Below are 17,201 nucleotides of genomic sequence, written 5' to 3'. Positions count from 1 at the left end.
CTGTCCCTTGGGGCAGCCTCTCAGTGGAGGAAGTGAGACACACAACCAAGCTCAGTATGGGGCATACCTTTTGGAGTCTTTGGGGGAAATGGAGCCCTAGAGAGAGGCAGCAAAGGAGAGAAATGGATGGCAGCTTCAGTACCAACAAAGGACAGACCTGGGAAGCTGGGAGATGATCCCCAGGGAAAGTGAAGAGAAAGTGAAAGTCGCTCAGTCGTGTCTCTTTGCCACCCCATGGATTATACACAGTCCATGAAATTCTCCAGGCCAGAATACTGGAGTGGGTAGCCTTTCCCTTCTCCAGGGGACCTTCCCAACCCAGGGATCGAACCCTGGTCTCCCGCATTGCAGGTGAATTCTTCACCAGCTGAGCCAGAAGGGAAGCCCAAGAATACTGGAGTGGGTAGCCTATCCCTTCTCCAGGGGATCTTCCCAACCCAGGAATCGAACCAGGATCTGCCACATTGCAGGCGGATTCTTTACCAACTGAGCTATCAAGGAAGCAAGTCAGATAGAAAGTCTGAGGGATTTTGATACATTTCTGCCCCCTTTTGGTGCCTTCTCTGGGTACCTTTGGGGTTTCCCTGGTGGCTCAACTGTAAACAATCTGCCAGCAATGCAGGAGATCCAGGTTTGATCCCCGGGTTAGGAAGATCCCCTAGAGAAGGGAATGGCTACCCACTCCAGTATTCCTGCCTGGAGAATCCCATGGACAGAGATTGAAGGACTCCTGTCCATGGTGTTGCAGAGAGTGGGACACAATTGAGCAACTAAGCACATACACACACTGGGTACCTTTAAGGAGGGTCATGCTAAAATCCCCCATGTACATATATAGAAAGTGAGACTCAGTGACTGTAAATGGCTTCCCAACAGCTATTGATCAAAACATGTTATAAATAATATGAAGAAAGATGGCAAGTGTTCTGCTCTGAAATGCCAATATTCAAAGTTTGCAGTTTCATGATGAGGGTCACTGTGAAATAGTGAGACTCAAGGCTGAAGCAGCAATTTGGTTAAAAGTTCGGCTCCTATCTCCATGTCTAACCCTGCCCAGGGGCTCCTTCCATGGGTCTCCAGAATCAAGGACTTCATCTCACCTCAGGAGAAACAAGGACAGATGTTTGTCATGACAGGTGCTTGTCACCTGTCTATACTCCCCACTAAGAGGAACACAAAATACATCCCCAGGAAGAGATTAGTGTTATCTGATAACTACTGACAACTTGATTCACTCAGCTAAACCCACAGCCTTTCTTATTCTTCTTGGAAACAAATTCCTTGTGGAAACTATATACTTTCACCTTCCTCCAAAATGCATATGCCAATATGATGGTTTTCTCATTAAGCCTTACATACCATCACCTTCCCAATTCACCTCAGGGCCTGGTCCAGCTGGTTGGAATCTATCCCAGGGGCAATAGTCTAGTCAAGTCCTGAGAAAAATGTGTAGCCAGAGCCACATCCTAGCAAAGGCAAATGGCCTGCTCGGCAAGGGGAAATAACAGAAGGCATGGTCTTTGTGCCCTTCGTTCCACAGCCAGACACACCTGACTTGAAAAGTCTCACTTACGAAGACCGTGAAGGAAGACGTGTGCCTGAAGAGCACCCCACACCTCACGTCTCTCATCTGGTCATTTGTGTAGTGACGGCCTGGCATGGTCAGAGCTCTATTCCAAGTGCTTCATGTGCAGATGTGACCAAGATCCTGATATTACTCAGGTGGAAGATAGAAATAGACAAGTATAGTACTGCCAAGGTAAACTAATTATACATGTTTTAGAAACAGTGTCCTCATCAACAATACATGGCTTATCTTTTCAGACCTCAGCAATCAGTCAGAGATGGAAATCAAAGAACACTCATGGAATTGGGCATTAGGCTCAGATATCAGGAGAGGTGAGCAGGGTGTCAGGGATTCAGTGACGCAAGAGGCCCTGTCAGTCTGCTATTCCTCTCCTTTTAGAGATGACTCCTCTTCTGGGAAGCCTGTCCTGACTTCCACTGGCTGAGAGAATTGCTCAGGGTATGAGGAGGCCATATTTCTCTGGATTGATGTGTGTGTTAGTTTCCAATTTCACAGATCACGGGTCTGTAACCAGAGCTCTGCCCCAACACAGACAAGGTGAGGGCCCCTAGCAAGCCAGTCAGTAGGGGCTGGGATGAGGTAGTGGGATGTTCTTTCTGACCCACACACATCCCATCATGAAGAAACACACACACATATGCCCTTAAGCAGAAGCACTTCCATGGACTTCACAGCAAAGAGAAGAGAAAGACCTCAACATGGCTGCTCACTTTCTACTCCATTCCTGAATTTCTCTTTCTTGATAAATGAATCACTAATATCTCTACGACACTGTATACCTTAGAAAGTTCTTTCACATCTCTCAATTGATTACCTTGAAAACTATGTGAGGTAAGCAGTGTTGGGGTTATTTGATTCCCACTTTACAGATGTAAAAACAGAAAATCAGGGTGGGGAAGAATCTTGCCCAAATATTCAACAATAAATGTAGGATGTGGAGCTAGATCTCATAATTCTAAATTGTGCCAGTGACATGCTTGCCTGGATTCCAAGAGGCCTCCTGAAATAACTTGGCAGATGGTGTCAACCTCTTATGGGATAAATATCTCCATCATGCTTCTACTGTTGTTATAAATGCTAGAGCTGTTTGTAGCCACAAAAGAGAGAGCAGATGACTAAATTTTATGTATTCATGAACTCACGGTGTCAGCAGATAAGGGATGTTGCAAATAGTCCTGACATGTCACAATCAGAATCATCTGGGTTTCCAAGAAAGCAGGAAATGAAAGATGAATGAAACCAAGGAGTGAAAGAGGAATCAGAGGAGGCAGGCAAGTTTCAGAAGACCACAAGGAAGGGAATTAATGACACAGGAGGTGTAAAATGAAAGAAAAGATCAGCATCACAGGTTAGCTGCAAAAGAGGAGCAAAGTGTTGGCCATCTCTCCTAATCAGTACAGTAACCTTCTAAGGAGTTTTATCTGACCCTAGACTGGCCTCACCCAGGAAATTCCCTACTCTGCCATGAGACAGGGCCTGGTAAAACATGAGTCATGCATCATTCCTCTATTACTCAAATCTCTCCAACCACTTGCATCATCCACAGAATTAAACCCAAATGCCATGGGGCAGCTATTCAAGATGGTAACGACAACCCTGTATGCGAGACAGCAAAAGAGACACAGATATATAGAACAGTCTTTTGGACTCTGTGGGATAGGGAGGGGGGCATGATGTGGGAGAATGGCATTAAAACATGTATATTATCATACAAGAAACGAATCGTCAGTCCAGGTTCAATGCAGGATACAGGAAGCTTGGGACTGGTGCACTGGGATGACTCAGAAGGATGGTATGGAGAAGGAGGTGGGAGGGGGGTTCAGGATGGGGAACACGTGTACACCTGTGGCAGATGCATGTTGATGTATGGCAAAACCAATACAATATTGTAAAGTAAAAAAAAATAATAATAATAATAAATAAATAAATAAATAAATAAATAAAAAACCCATGTTGGATGTTTAGGTCACTTTCATATCTTGGTTATTGCAAACAGTGCTGCAATGAGCAAAGGGCTTCAAAGTAGCCCTTTCTTGAGATAAATGGCCAGAGGTAGAACTGCTGGATTTTACGGTAGCTCTCTTTCGGCTTTTTGAGGAATCCCCATGTTGCCTTCTACTGTGGCTGCACCAAGTTACATTCCCAGCAACAGTGCAGGAAAGTTCCCCTCCCTTCACATCATGGCCCACATTTGCTTCTTGTCTCTTTGACAATTTGTCATTGGACAGGTGAGAGGTGCTTTCTCTTATGGGTTTGACTTGCATTTCCTGATGATGAGTGATGCTGAGCACATTTTCATGTGTCTGTTGTCATCTGTATGTCGTCTTCAAAATGTCTATTCAGGTTTTCTGCTCACTTTTTAATCAAGTTGTTTGGTTTTTTAATATTGACCTGGGGTATTACACTATGTGAAATAAGTCAGAAGGAAAAAAAAAGAAACAAATACTGTATGATTTCACTTATATATGGAATCTAAAAAACAAAGTAGAATACAGAAAAAGACTGTATTACAAAAATACAAAAAATACAGAAAGAGATTCACAGATCCAGAGAACAAACAGGTAGTCGCCACAGGGGAGGCGGGTTGAGGGACAAACAAAATGGGTGGAGGGAATGAAGAGGTAAAACTTCCACATAGAAAATATATGTCACTGGGATATAATGTTCACACAGGGAATAGAGTCAATAATATTGTCACAAATTTATACGGTGACAGATGCTTGCTGGTCTTACTAAGGTGAGCAAATTGCAATGTATTAAAATATAGAATCATTATATTGCATGCCTGAAACTAATGTAACATTTTATGTTAATAAGAACTCAATTTCTTAAAATAAATTAATAAATAAATGGTGAAAAAAGATCTGTGTGCATCTGGCCACTGCTGACTTCTTCAGGCTTGTCTCAGCTCACTTCTAGCGCAAACATGATGTTTTAAGAAAATGGTATGATGTGCTGTTCCCAAGCCCCCTAGACGACTGGTCTTCTTGTGTCTACACAACCATTCTTCCATCTGAAATGGGTCCAATCCATTTTCCATCATGAATTCCTAGACTTCCTCTGGGAGTCAGCCAGGGCACCATCTTCCCCAGTGCCCCTTGTCCTGAACATGTAGGTGGTGGGGAGGGTCCCACTTCTGCACGATCACAGTTCTCACAGTTATCACGTGGAAACATACTAACTCTCAGACCACGATATCCATTGTAATCCATGTGCAGGGGGAATGTTCAAAACTACACAAGCCTGGGTGCACCCGAATATCTGAAATTCATGGGATGAAGTCAAATACAAGAAAATTGCATCTATTACTTTAATTGTTGCTGAGAATTGTGAAAAATATTAGTTGAAATATTAAAAGCAATAGCCTAGATCCTAGGGAACATAATTGAGCAAAACCAGCCAAAAAATAGAAAGCTAAACAGTCTCAAAATTCCTTTAAAAAGTAAGTGGAAGTCAAATCTTCTTCAAGGAAACATCACATTCAGAGAGTTTTATGGTAATCTTCAAGAAACACATATGTCTTAGCCTGCTTTCCCAAGAAAGGAGAGCTTGAAATACAGGCTTTCGTGGTACTATCTTCTGGGGAATTTGATCCAGGGGAGAAAGAGTGAAGGAAAATAGGAATATAGCATGGAAGAAACATCTATACCAGATTCATTACCAATCTGGCCAACATTTGGTATCAAAAGCAACCAACTCTTTGATCAACTGACCATCTTCTGAGAGGCCATACGACCACTCAGAAGATGCAGCCCGTCCAGGGGAAGAGGGAAGAGGGTACTCACTGGTTTCCCTCTCCCTTTGGGAAAATGTTCCTCCCACAGAAAAGTAATTCTCTAAAACTTCTGTATTACAGAAGAATTGCTAGTCTGAGAGGCACAGTCAGGCTTCACTGCACGAATTCAGTTGGAATCCGGGCAAAGATGGTCCCTGTAGTGTGGCGGGAACAGAGACCATGGCAGGTACACTAGTTCTCTATGCTGTCCAGCAGATTATCCCCAAATACAGCCCCTTGAAACAAGCATTGACTGTGTCACACTCCTTGGGCTGGGAGTCCAGGCGTGGCTTACCTGGGAGCCTCTGGCTCAAGCTCTCCCCTGCTGTCAGGCTGGGCTGCCTCTCATCCAAAGTCTCACTGGGGAAGGACCCCCTTTCAGGTCCTCCAGGTGGTCTGGCAGGATTCAGATCGTCACAAGCTTGAGGATTCAGTTCCTCACTTGCTGTGGCCCAGAAGCCCCTCAGATCTCTGCAACCGGGGTCTCTCCACAGAACAGCTCACAACATGGCAGTCGCTTCCCCCAGAGTGAGGGAGTGAGAGGGGGCACCCAATTAATATTCTACTCATTAGAAGCAAGTCACCTATCCCAGCCTCACCAGTGGGAGGGGGTTAAAGGGGGCATAAGTGCTAGCAGGCAGAGCCATTGGCAGCCAACTGAGAGGATGCCATCGTAGAGGTGAAGCTAAGATTCTGAGTTGTCACATAAAATTAATTCAATCATGCCTAGCTCACTCTATGAGGACAGTATGAACTTGACCCAAATAGGACAAAAGTGAGACAAGAAAGAAAGACTACATTTCGCTCTTACACACAGGCTTCAACACAAAATTTCTGAGCAAAATAAAGCCAGTCAAATCCAGCAACAATGATACACCATGACTAAGTTGGATCTTTAAGGGATGGGAATACCAGACCACATGATGAGAAATGTGTATGCAGGTCAAGAAGCAACAGTTAGAACCGGACATGGAACTACAGACTGGTTCCAGACCAGGAAAGGAGTACGTCAAGGCTGTATATTGTCATCCTGCTTACTTAACATATTGCAGAGTACATCATGCAAAATGCTGGGCTGGACGAAGCACAAACCGGCATCAAGATTGCCACAGATGACACCACCCTTACGGCAGAAAGTGAAGAACTAAAGAGCCTCTTGATGAAAGTGAAAGAGGAGAGTGAAAAAGGTGGATTAAAACTCAACATTCAGAAAACCAAGATCATGGCATCCAGTGCCATCACTTCATGGCAAATAGAGAAACAATGGAAACAGTGAGAGACTTTATTTTCTTTGGCTCCAAAATCACTGCAGATGGTGACTGCAGCCATGAAATTAAAAGACACTTGCTCCTTGGAAGAAAAGCTATGACCAACCTAGACAGCATATTAAAAATCAGAGACATTACTTTACCAAAAAAGGTCCATCTAGTCAAAGCTATGTTTTTTTCCAGTAGTCATATATGGATGTGAGAGTTGGACTATAAAGAAAGCTGAGCGCCGAAGAATTGATACTTTTGAACTGTGGTGCTGGAGAAGACTCTTGAGAGTCCCTTGGATTGCAAGGAGATCCAACCATTCAATCCTAAAGGGAATCAGCCCTGAATATTAATTGGAAGGACTGATGCTGAAGCTGAAACTCCAATACTTTGACCACCTGATGTGAAGAACCAACTCATTGGAAAAAGAAAGACTCTGGTCCTGGGAAAGATTGAAGACTGGAGGAGAAGAGGACAACAGAGGACGAGATGGTTGGATGGCATCACTGATGCTATGGACATGAGTTTGAGTAGGCTCCAGGAGTTGGTGATGGACAGGGGAGCCTGGTGTGCTGCAGTCCACGGGGTTGCAAAGAGTTGGACATGACTGAGCAACCGAACTGAGTTGGATTTTACCCTGAAACTCAGGGGTGACTAACAAAGAATAAGTATTAGTATTAGTTATCAGGTTAATTGATTAAAAGAGAAAGGTCTTATCATCCCAATAGCCTCAGAAAACACATTTATTAATATTCAATATATCATTTACGATAGAAGACTGCACTACTAGTAGCAGGAATTTCCTTAATGTGATAAAAGTATCTACCAAAACCACCTAACAAAACATCATTCTTCATAGTATAAAAGCATTATCTGTTTACGCCATTTTACCACATGCACATACAGCCTTTTCAAAAACTGTAACCTCTTTAAGTACCTAAAATCCCATCAATTAATTTTATGCTGGAAACAAAAAGAATGTCATTACTTGTTTTTGTCAGAAACCCAGTTTGTAGATCCCAGGTGAACAATTCCAAAAAGTCACTGAATAAATTAAATATTTTTTTACCCTTTGAGAACTGACCAACATGGGTTCATTCAGTGGGTTCATTCAACTGAGATCAGCTGGGTTCAAAAGATGAGTTCTTCACCTTTAGTTAGAACATAGGCTCTTATGATAATCAGATAGAAAAAAATAAACCACCTCCCCAGAGAATAAACAAATCCTCCTCATTAGTGCATACAGCACCAAGAGTTTTCTAAGTAGACATGTCAGCACATGCCTGCCAAGCCCAGTGATTTTTTCCAGGGGCCCTGCCCAGCCAGTTCCAGCCCACACCTTGAATTCAACACAAGATGCCCTATTCTGATTGGCCACACAGTTACCTCCGTGGTCATGTGCCCTGGGTATCAGTCTGAGCTATGCCTGGTACTATGACACAACATGGGGACAAAGTGTGAACAAGACCGTCACAAAGGGCGCTTACCGAGGTGGGGTGCTCCATGCACGCAGACACCTCCAAAGGCATTGGAAGGCTGGGAAAGGCAGATGGGATCCAGAGCCTCTGTAGGGATGGGTGGGTTTCCTAGAGGAGGTGACACTGATGCAGTGCCACAGACAGAGCAGAATTTGCCTAAGGAGAGAAAGAGGGCATTCAGGCTGTGAGAATGGTTCATCTTATCAAAATTATCATTGCTGAGTATGTTTGTTATTCTTGGTTACATGCACAATGTCTAAATCAACCAATTTTTATTACTGCTAATAAGGAAGTGATGAGGTCACAGGCCAAGTTAGAGATCCTGTAATTCTAGGGCCAAGGTTCCACCCTGGACAGCTCAACAGGAAGCTGAAGGCTGTGCAGGATGTCTGGGAAAAGCCACAGGGCTTTCTGGTATTACAGTGACCTGTCTTGAATTTGTTAGGGTACAGTCCTGAGATTAAAAACATTTACCAAGGTGACACTGACTCGGCACAAATCAACCATTCGGTGCCATTTAGCACATTCACAGGGTCGTGCCACCACCTCCTCTAGTTCCAGCACACTCCCGTTCCACCAGAGTGCACTCCTGAGTCCATAAGCAGCTCCTCCCACTCTGTCCTCTCCCAGCCCCAGGCCACCACTCGTGTACATTCTGACTCCATGGATTTGCCTCTTCCAAATGCTTCATATGAATGGAATCATGTAATGTGTGGTCTCTTGTCTCTGAATTCTTTCATTTATGCATTTTTAAAGTTAATTTCTCTTGCACCATGTATTAGGATTTCACATCTGTGATAACGGAAGAAGCAACTATTGTATGGATACATCACGATCGGTTTATCCATTCATCCACTGGTTTGCCTTGTGTCTACCCTTTAGCTATTGTGGAGAGTGGTGTTATGAACATGAAGGCACATGTCTTTGTTTGAGAAATTGTGTTCAGTTCTCTTAGGCATCTACGCTGGTGTGCAGTTGCTGGTAATTCTATGATCAGTGACCTGAGGAGCTGCCAAACTGTTCCACACAGTGACAGCTTCATTACATCCTCACTAGCCAGCAACAGCTGAGGTTTCCACATTTCCTCTACATCCTTACCAACACTTTCATTTTCCCTTTTTACAAAATAACCATCCTGGTGGTTGTGATGTAGTAAAATTTCTGGGATTTTGACTTTGTCCTACCAATGTTAGTTAATAATCTGTGAGAATTCAACCAGAGGCAGAGAGGGCAAGTGAAGGGTGTGGTTGGGAACCTGGTCCACCAGGTCCCAGAGGCTTCTCTGGGCTCCTGGGACACCTATTCTCTCTACTGTGTACACAGCTGCCTAGAAGGCATCCATAGAATGTGACTGATGTGTGGGCCCTAGGTGGGTTATTTAAACCTGCTCAGCCTCAGTTGCCTGATCTTTAGAAACAGGGTAAATAATTATGTCTTCCCCTTCTTATAGGAGCCCAGATCAGACCAGACCCTGATCTGTGACCTGAGGGGCTTACGGTCTGAACCTGCTATCAGAGTCCTGGTGTCACTGGGGGAAGAGAACATGTGACCTTGCCCGTCACACACCTGATCCTTAGCAAATCCTCTAGAAATGTTCACTCACAAGAGCTCATATGAGTTCAAGTAGTAGCCAAAAAGGGCAAGCATTATAGAGTAAGCACAAGTTATGAACTGTGTTGTTTGTTAGCAAAAGGAGACATGAGTTCAAGTTGTAGTTGAAAAATAAATAAAAGGTTGGGAGTTTGCTGACTCTGAATCTTTACCTTTTCCTTCTGCTGCTGCTGCTGCTAAGTCACTTGAGTCGTGTCTGACTCTGTGAGACCCCATGGACTGCAGCCTACTGGGCTCCTCCATCCATGGGATTTTCCAGGCAAGAGTACTGGAGTAGGGTGCCATTGCCTTCTCTGACCTTTTCCTTCTAATTATGTTTAAATGCCCCCTTTTCCACCTGCTGTGTGAGGAGCCACTGAATCATAAATGTTCAGGACGTTATGTCCTGGATTCTAACTGGGGCTGGGGTGGGGGATCTGTCCAGCTGTACGAGCTCAGGGCCCTGAGCAGGACCTCCAACCCTACCTTGCCCACCCACCACACAGATGCATGTTACCTATCTATATCTGTCATCTATCTATCTATATCAGCTATCTATCTGTAGTGCATCATCCAACTAACTAGCTGTCATCTGTCTACAAAGAAAAGCAGGATGTTCACTGATACATGCAGTTCCAATCTCTGACTCTAACGGGTTTCTTCTGGTTTCTCCTTTCCTGGACCAGGGACTCCCTTCTCTAACAGGGAAAACGTGTCTTCCATTATCCATAATATGTTTACTTGCTTAATCAATCTCCCTTTGTATAGCTACTGCCACTCAGCCTTTTTCTACCCCTGATATCCCCCTCACCCTCCGTGGTTCTCCACACCCTATTTAGGCTCTGGATACCCTGGCCAGGTCACTCTTCTGGGAAGACACTCTTTGCTCCTTGCCTGGACACCCATACCCAGGCTGCGCAGCTGTTCCTGTGGACACTGTCCCCCCTCAAGCTTCAACTTGGAGCCACTGAGCCCCCCTTCTCTGCCCACACCCTGGAGGGTAAGGCTGTCAGCCTTCTGTGCTCCCCCAATGGCTTTAGGACTGGACTATCCAGGAAAACCCTAGCCAGGAAGGGGTTGTGGATGGGAGGGGCAGAAAAGGGAAAGGAAGGGCTGTGTGCAGCTTCTGATATCAACTGAAACTGACCAGTGACTGTAGCCTTTCTCCTCAATCAGCTCACCAATCGACCATCTTTTATTCCACATTCATTATGTTAAGACAGTTGGGAATTGAGGATAGAAAACAAAGACACTTCAAGAAAACCTGTTTCCTGACTTTCAGAAATACCAGGGGAGATGAGCTGAAAACTTGTCATCAAAACTAATAACATAATTATATGTGCATTTGTTGTTATAAAAAATATGTGCTCAAAAAAAGTAGATTTAAACCATGAAAGATAGCTCAGTTGGTAAAGAATCCACCTGCAATGAAGGAGACCCTGGTTCAATAACTGGTTTGGGAAGATCCTCTCGAGAAGAGATAGGCTACCCATTCCAATACTCTTGGACTTCCCTTGTGGCTCAGCTGGTAAAGAATCTGCCTGCAACGTGGGAGACCTGGGTTCGATCTCTGGGTTGGGAAGATCCCCTGGAGAAGGGAAAGGCTACCCACTCCAGTGTTCTGGCCTGGAGAATTCCATGAACTGTGTAGTCCATGGGGTCACAAAGAGTTGGACACGACTGAGCAACTTTCACTTTCATACTTTCTAAGAAATGGGCAAAACACTGGAATAATTCTTACCTATGTAATATAACAAACAGCAGTTTTGAAAAAGGCCCCACCCACCAGGAATTGTGACGGCCGTGTTTAGTCACTGGCTCTCTCTGATTCAGTTGTACACATTCCCCCTAAAGTGTAGGATGGTATCCTAACACTTTTGTAAAGAGATGTTTACGGAGTTCCTCAATAGAATATTAGATTTGAAATATATAAAATAAAACCTGTGATATATTAAAACACGTCAGAACTTTAGTCACCACAATAATTCTTGTTTTCGTTAATTCGCTGATAAAACTGTTGAGACACTTTCTTTCTTGATTGTTGCTCTGAAGGAGTAGATGTTACTAACTGGGGGTGGGTGGAGATGGTCCTTTGAGAATCAGATAAGCTGAGTGTACGTATCTGGCCCTCATTAGTCACCTCTTTCATGTTACACAATATATAACACCACACAGACACTGAGAAAGTGAAACAAATGTGCAGATACCCTAGTCATCCAGCAAGTGCAATAGATGAAGGCCGTCTTTATTTCTGAGTTTTATCACAAAGTAAATCAAGTCCCCTGAAACTGTGGGACACAGCTCCTTGAAGAACAAAGCCCAGGTCCTTAGGGGAAGTCAAGCTCCACTTATGGTCTCATCTCTGAGCACAACCTTCAGAACAATGGGTTTTTCCGGTCTTAAAAGTCCTTGACTTTTTATTTTCAAGGGGATCTGCAACAGTTAAGAGAACCAATGAATGAAGCACCACCACCAAGAGAAGCAAAATAGGCAAGACACATTACAGACAATAATGCTTTACAACCATATACAAGCTACTTTTAGCATCGTGTATCTTTGTTTTTTTTTAAACTACCAATTCAATGTGTTTAAAAGCTATAGGGATGGACAGGCGGTCAATGTTTCCTTGATTAAACTGTAACAGTTTATGGCTTTCAGAAAATTGGTCTATTTAACTATTGTTATAAAATATATGGGCATAAAGTCATTTCTATTACTCACTATTCACTTTTAAAAGTTGTTTTAATTCCTCTTTTACTGAGATATAAATGATTAATGGTAAAAAACATTTGACTTACATATATGTGAAATTACTACCACAATAAGTTTAGTTAACATCCACCACTCATAAGAGATAGAAAAGGAAAAAATACTGTTTTCCTCTTTTGAGCATTTTTAGGATCTACTCTCTTCTACTATATAAAAATGTCAACTATAAGCATCAAGTTTTACATGATATCCCTGTACTTATTTATCTATAATCAGAAGTTTGTACCTTTCAATCACTTGCATCCAGTTTCCCTTCTTTATCTTTGATTCTCTGTACTTATTCTGTAAGTTCTGTCAAGACTGGATAGTGAAAGCATTCACCCATCATTCTTGCACAAAATATTATTTGAGCACTATGCCTATGAAGCATTTTGCCTGTTTTTTTAAACATGCCCTGGTTCCAAGTGCAGGGCAAATGGTGAACTTCTGAAGACCTACAGTGGTTTGTCTGAGATTTTTAGCCCCTTTCTCACCCAGTCACTCCTTCTGGGTTGGGGGAACCAACAGAGTGACCTTCTAACCTCAGTTGACTGAAGGACAAGCAAGGAGCTGTGGAGGGAGAAGCCCCAGCCCATGGGGTACTGGGTGGAGCTTGCAGCGGCATCTGCCCTTCCCAGGTGTGCCCGAGGCCCCCTTTCTCTCAGGGCTGAGTCCGCTGTGTGTGCACACTTACAGGACGCCCACACAGATGCCTGCAAGTAAAATGGAAACATCTCTATCCTCCTCTTCCCTGAGAAAACTACTCAAAGGGAGGAGCTGCTTATTAAATGTATGACTCCTAGAAATAAGCCTTATTTTAGGGCCATGCTTGAGATGAATCAATGCCAACTGTTCTGTGTGCTCCTCAGAGAGTGATTCCGGGTCTTTCTATAACTGCAACAAATTGTTTTTTTAAACTTTCAAGTGGTATGTATTTCCCCTGCAGGTAGACACACATAAAACAAGCAAGAACACAGATGACATTTGATAAATTTTTAAAATTCAAACTGTTCCAAATTTGCGAGTCACTCCTTAAACATTTGCCCGATGACGTCAAGACACCACTGGGCGTTTATGGAAGGAATAAATGAGGGGATAGAGTTAAAGACCTTTTAAGGTACAAGGAAACAAAGAAACCAAACTGGTTGGTTCAGTGACAAAGTATTGTCAGGTGGTAGGACCCGTGACGCCAGCCTGTGGTACCTGTAAACACAGCAGAGGGGAGAGTGGGCTCTGGCCTGGATGGGGAGGCTGCATGGAGGGGCTCAGGACTGAACTGGAACTTGAAGGGGGAGAATGGACTGTAGGGTGGACAGGAAGGACATACAGTCATTCTGAGAATGTAAAGGGAGCCCAGCTGGATGGCAGCAGGATTCCTGGCAGGTGAGGGGCTGTCGGAGCCCTTCCCATCCGGCAGAAATGTTTTCACTCAGGGATCACTGTGGCTGCACAGGAGAATCAGTGGGGGTGCTCTCGACACCACACTCTGGGGAAATTATTTTAGAGAGTCTGAGATGACCTCGGCATCGGGATATTTCTCCCCAGTAATTTCTTTATATAAATAGTGGCTGAGAATCACTGTCAGGAGAGCTTCTGTAAGTTCCCGTGGAGAAGGGCATCACTGAAAAGTCATGACATGGTCATCACTGCTCTCACGACTTTGTACAACATTTTTCTTCCTTCTAGTGGATGTGACACCAAATTTAAAAGTTGCTCAAATTCACTGGACTTTGTGTAGTCATGTCGTGCTAACTGCCTTGACTCTAGATGACTTTACAGTTGGGTCTTTATGAAGCCACAGACTTAGCCCCCCAGGGATGAAAGACAGTTAAAGGTCACAGATGGATTCAGACAGATTCTCTTTCTAGTAAGCTAAATTATTATTTGAATAGATCACAACCTTATAAACACAGAGAGATAAACCTCAGTTAAAAAATTCACAATAAAACATTACTTATGCAAATAATGAACTGCTAACCTGTGTTTCTTTACAAGGTTTGAAGGAGAAGTTCTGCAGGACTCTGACAACAGCAAGTTTCATGTTCATGATAGCAAACCTCATGCCAATGCAATTTCGGGGTCCAGTTCCAAAAGGCAGGTAGACGTAAGGATTTATGCTGTCCTTGTTCTTCTTACTGAACCTGAATCCACAACAGTAGATGAAACAAGTGAATGAAACAGAAAAGTCACAGGAATTCTAGGTCTGAAGTTTTAACTTAAACCCTCAACCAGTAGCATAAGGGAGACTCCTGTGGGTGGGTGACTGAATCCTGCTGTGGTGATTTTGCTGTGAGAAAGGTAAGCCCCAGGGCCTTCCCATTCCCCGGACCCCACAGGAGCTTTCAGTCCTGGTGAGCAGATGAGATGAAGGCTGTTTAAAGAAAATGTATCTTTAAATATGAAATTTACACTCAGGGTGGTGAGATGCTCACGCTCTGAAAGGCAGTTAGGAAATGAGACTGATTGCAGGAAGAGTGGGTTCCTGCCTCCATGAACACTTACATTGGTCATGTGTTCAGAGACAAAGGAAGCAGGGAAAATGTCTCTAAATATTTCAGTTGTTAGTTTTCTATTGTTTTCTCTTTGCTTCCTCTTCTGTGGGTATGTCTCTCTCCCACACACAGAGGTTGCTGAGGTCAGTAGACTGATGAGGGCATGTGACTCAACTCTACTCTGGGTCAATCACGGATTTCCTTGTCTGTTCCACAAACTGATAAAGTCCTTGATGGCTAGACCTCTGCTTTATTCAAATTTGACTCCTCAAATTTGGATTTGGACAAGTGATAATGACACTGTGGTTGTATATATTTTAAAGAGTCCCTATTATACAAAATATTCTGGAAGAATACACTAAACATGATTCATAAAACTTGTGCCTATAAACTATACTGTGTATATGTCAAAACTCTTTATAATTGGCTTTAACATTTGGATTTCTCACTCCCTCGACCAGACCCTGACACACACAGGTGAGCACTAACTCTCTGGTTGACGGCTGAGTGAATCAAAGGGAAGTACAGTGAGTGGTCTCTGGTTTTAGGTTTCTGATGCTGCAGGAGGGGAAGTTGCTGAGCTTGAGGCAGACACAGAAGTTCCCCAGTCCAGAACAGAGGACTTGGTGGACTCTGACTCTTCCTTCAACAATGCTACGGGTACAGGTTATGCTAGTACTAGGGACAAAAGGTGAACGAGACACAGTCCCTGCTGTCAGGGAGCTTATGGTCAGGAGCTCATAAAATGCTAGATCCCAGATAGTGCCCTAAAATATTCAATCCAAATTTTGTTCACCATAAAATAAATGGGAGAGCATCAATTATTTCCAGAATCCCATCTGTGCTCAAAGCAGAACCTGTCTCTGAATTCCCAGAAGACAATGGTTAACCTCTCCAACTGGGGTATCTAGATGTCTAGAGAGCAGAGGACTTCTCTTTGGAAGGTCAAAAAACATGGAGGCGAAAGGGAGCTGGCCCAGGTCTACAGCCACAGACAGAACCAGGCCACCTGTGTCTCCTCCATCCTCACTGAGGCTGCTGGAACCACCTGGGATGAGACTGCTAGGTCCTCAGCCTACATCCCACAATAATAATGGAGGAAACAGCAGCCAGTGTTTAAAGAAATGGAAATGTGGGAACGTTAGTGACGAATTCAAAGAGCTAAAGAGAACAGACAGAAAGACTTAAAGGAAATAAAAACCAATACACCTAAAATAACACAGCTGTTAAGTAAATTATAGCAGGTGTAACAATCATATATATATATATTAAAAACACAGAATTCCATTTATACTTTACTGTTAAATATAGTAAGCAATTGAAAAATAAAACTATATATAATGTCATTCTAAGTTTGAACAATCTGTATATGCATAGAAAAACGTCCTCAGGACTTACATTGCACTATTAATGAGGCCTATCTTAGGCTATTGGACTTCCCTGATGGCTCAGGGGTAAAGTATCCACCTGGCAATGCAGGAGACATGGGTTTGATCCCTGGGTTGGGAACATCCCCTGGAGAAGAAAATAGCAATCCACTCCAGTCTTCTTGCATGGAAAATCCCATGGACAGAGGAGACTGGTGGGCTACAGTTCATGAGGTCACAAAGAGTCGGAAATGACTTAGTGACTAAACAACAAAAAAGCTTAAGGTTTTAGGAATGCACACAACTAAAATTTTCTGGTTGTTTTTTTTTTTTTTTTAGTTTATGGTTGGTAAAATTTTTAATCAAATAATATCATTCTTGGAAAAAGCAAAGACATTTAACAATAAAAAGATGTAAAATAAAATGATTTTATAGTCACATATTTGTCACCCACAATGAGAGTCATCAGAATACGCTCTGAGCAACAGGATGAGAAGGGGCCCCTTCCCTGGGCTCTGGTACCTTTCAGGACGGAACTCCTCAGGCTCTGGCCAGAGCTGTGGGTCTCTGTGAAGCACAGAGATTGGCACCGTCACCGTTGTCCCTTTGGGAATGGACACCCCATGGATTTCCACATCCTTCTTACAGAACCTCTCAAGTCTAACAGCAATAGGAAACATTCTGAGAGTCTCATTCACCACCATGTCAAGATACTCCATCTGTGCCAGGACATCATAGGTCGGAGGCGCCTGGGAAGAAAGAAATAGATTTTGATAAATTAAGATATCAGATCAACCTTCAACTCCATCTATGTAGACCTACTGAAATGTTAGGAGCTCCAGGGAATAATTTAAATTGGTAAAGGATCCTAGCATTTGTATACATTACTATCATGTCCTTTGACCTC

At 43.3% G+C, this 17,201-nt stretch overlaps 1 protein-coding gene across 2 annotated transcripts in view; it reads right to left on the bottom strand.

The window, feature by feature from the left end:
- Positions 1–11,902: 11,902 nt before the first annotated feature.
- The window catches only part of LOC113883746 (cytochrome P450 3A24-like), a 42,571-nt gene continuing 37,272 nt past the window's right edge, over positions 11,903–17,201 (bottom strand). For both annotated transcript variants that reach the window (XM_027527710.1, XM_027527711.1), the window contains 3 exons: positions 16,817–17,043; positions 14,414–14,576; positions 11,903–12,120 (listed from right to left, as the gene is read on the bottom strand). In XM_027527710.1, coding sequence (XP_027383511.1) covers positions 12,025–12,120; positions 14,414–14,576; positions 16,817–17,043 — 486 coding nt within the window. In that variant the 3' untranslated portion in view covers positions 11,903–12,024. The remainder of the gene's footprint in view (positions 12,121–14,413; positions 14,577–16,816; positions 17,044–17,201) is intronic.

The sequence above is a fragment of the Bos indicus x Bos taurus genome, chromosome 25 (assembly GCF_003369695.1).
Source record: "Bos indicus x Bos taurus breed Angus x Brahman F1 hybrid chromosome 25, Bos_hybrid_MaternalHap_v2.0, whole genome shotgun sequence".
Classification (NCBI taxonomy): Eukaryota; Metazoa; Chordata; class Mammalia; order Artiodactyla; family Bovidae; genus Bos; species Bos indicus x Bos taurus.
The sequence above is the reverse complement of the archived record's forward strand: the minus strand, read 5'-3'. Positions and strand labels throughout refer to the sequence as shown.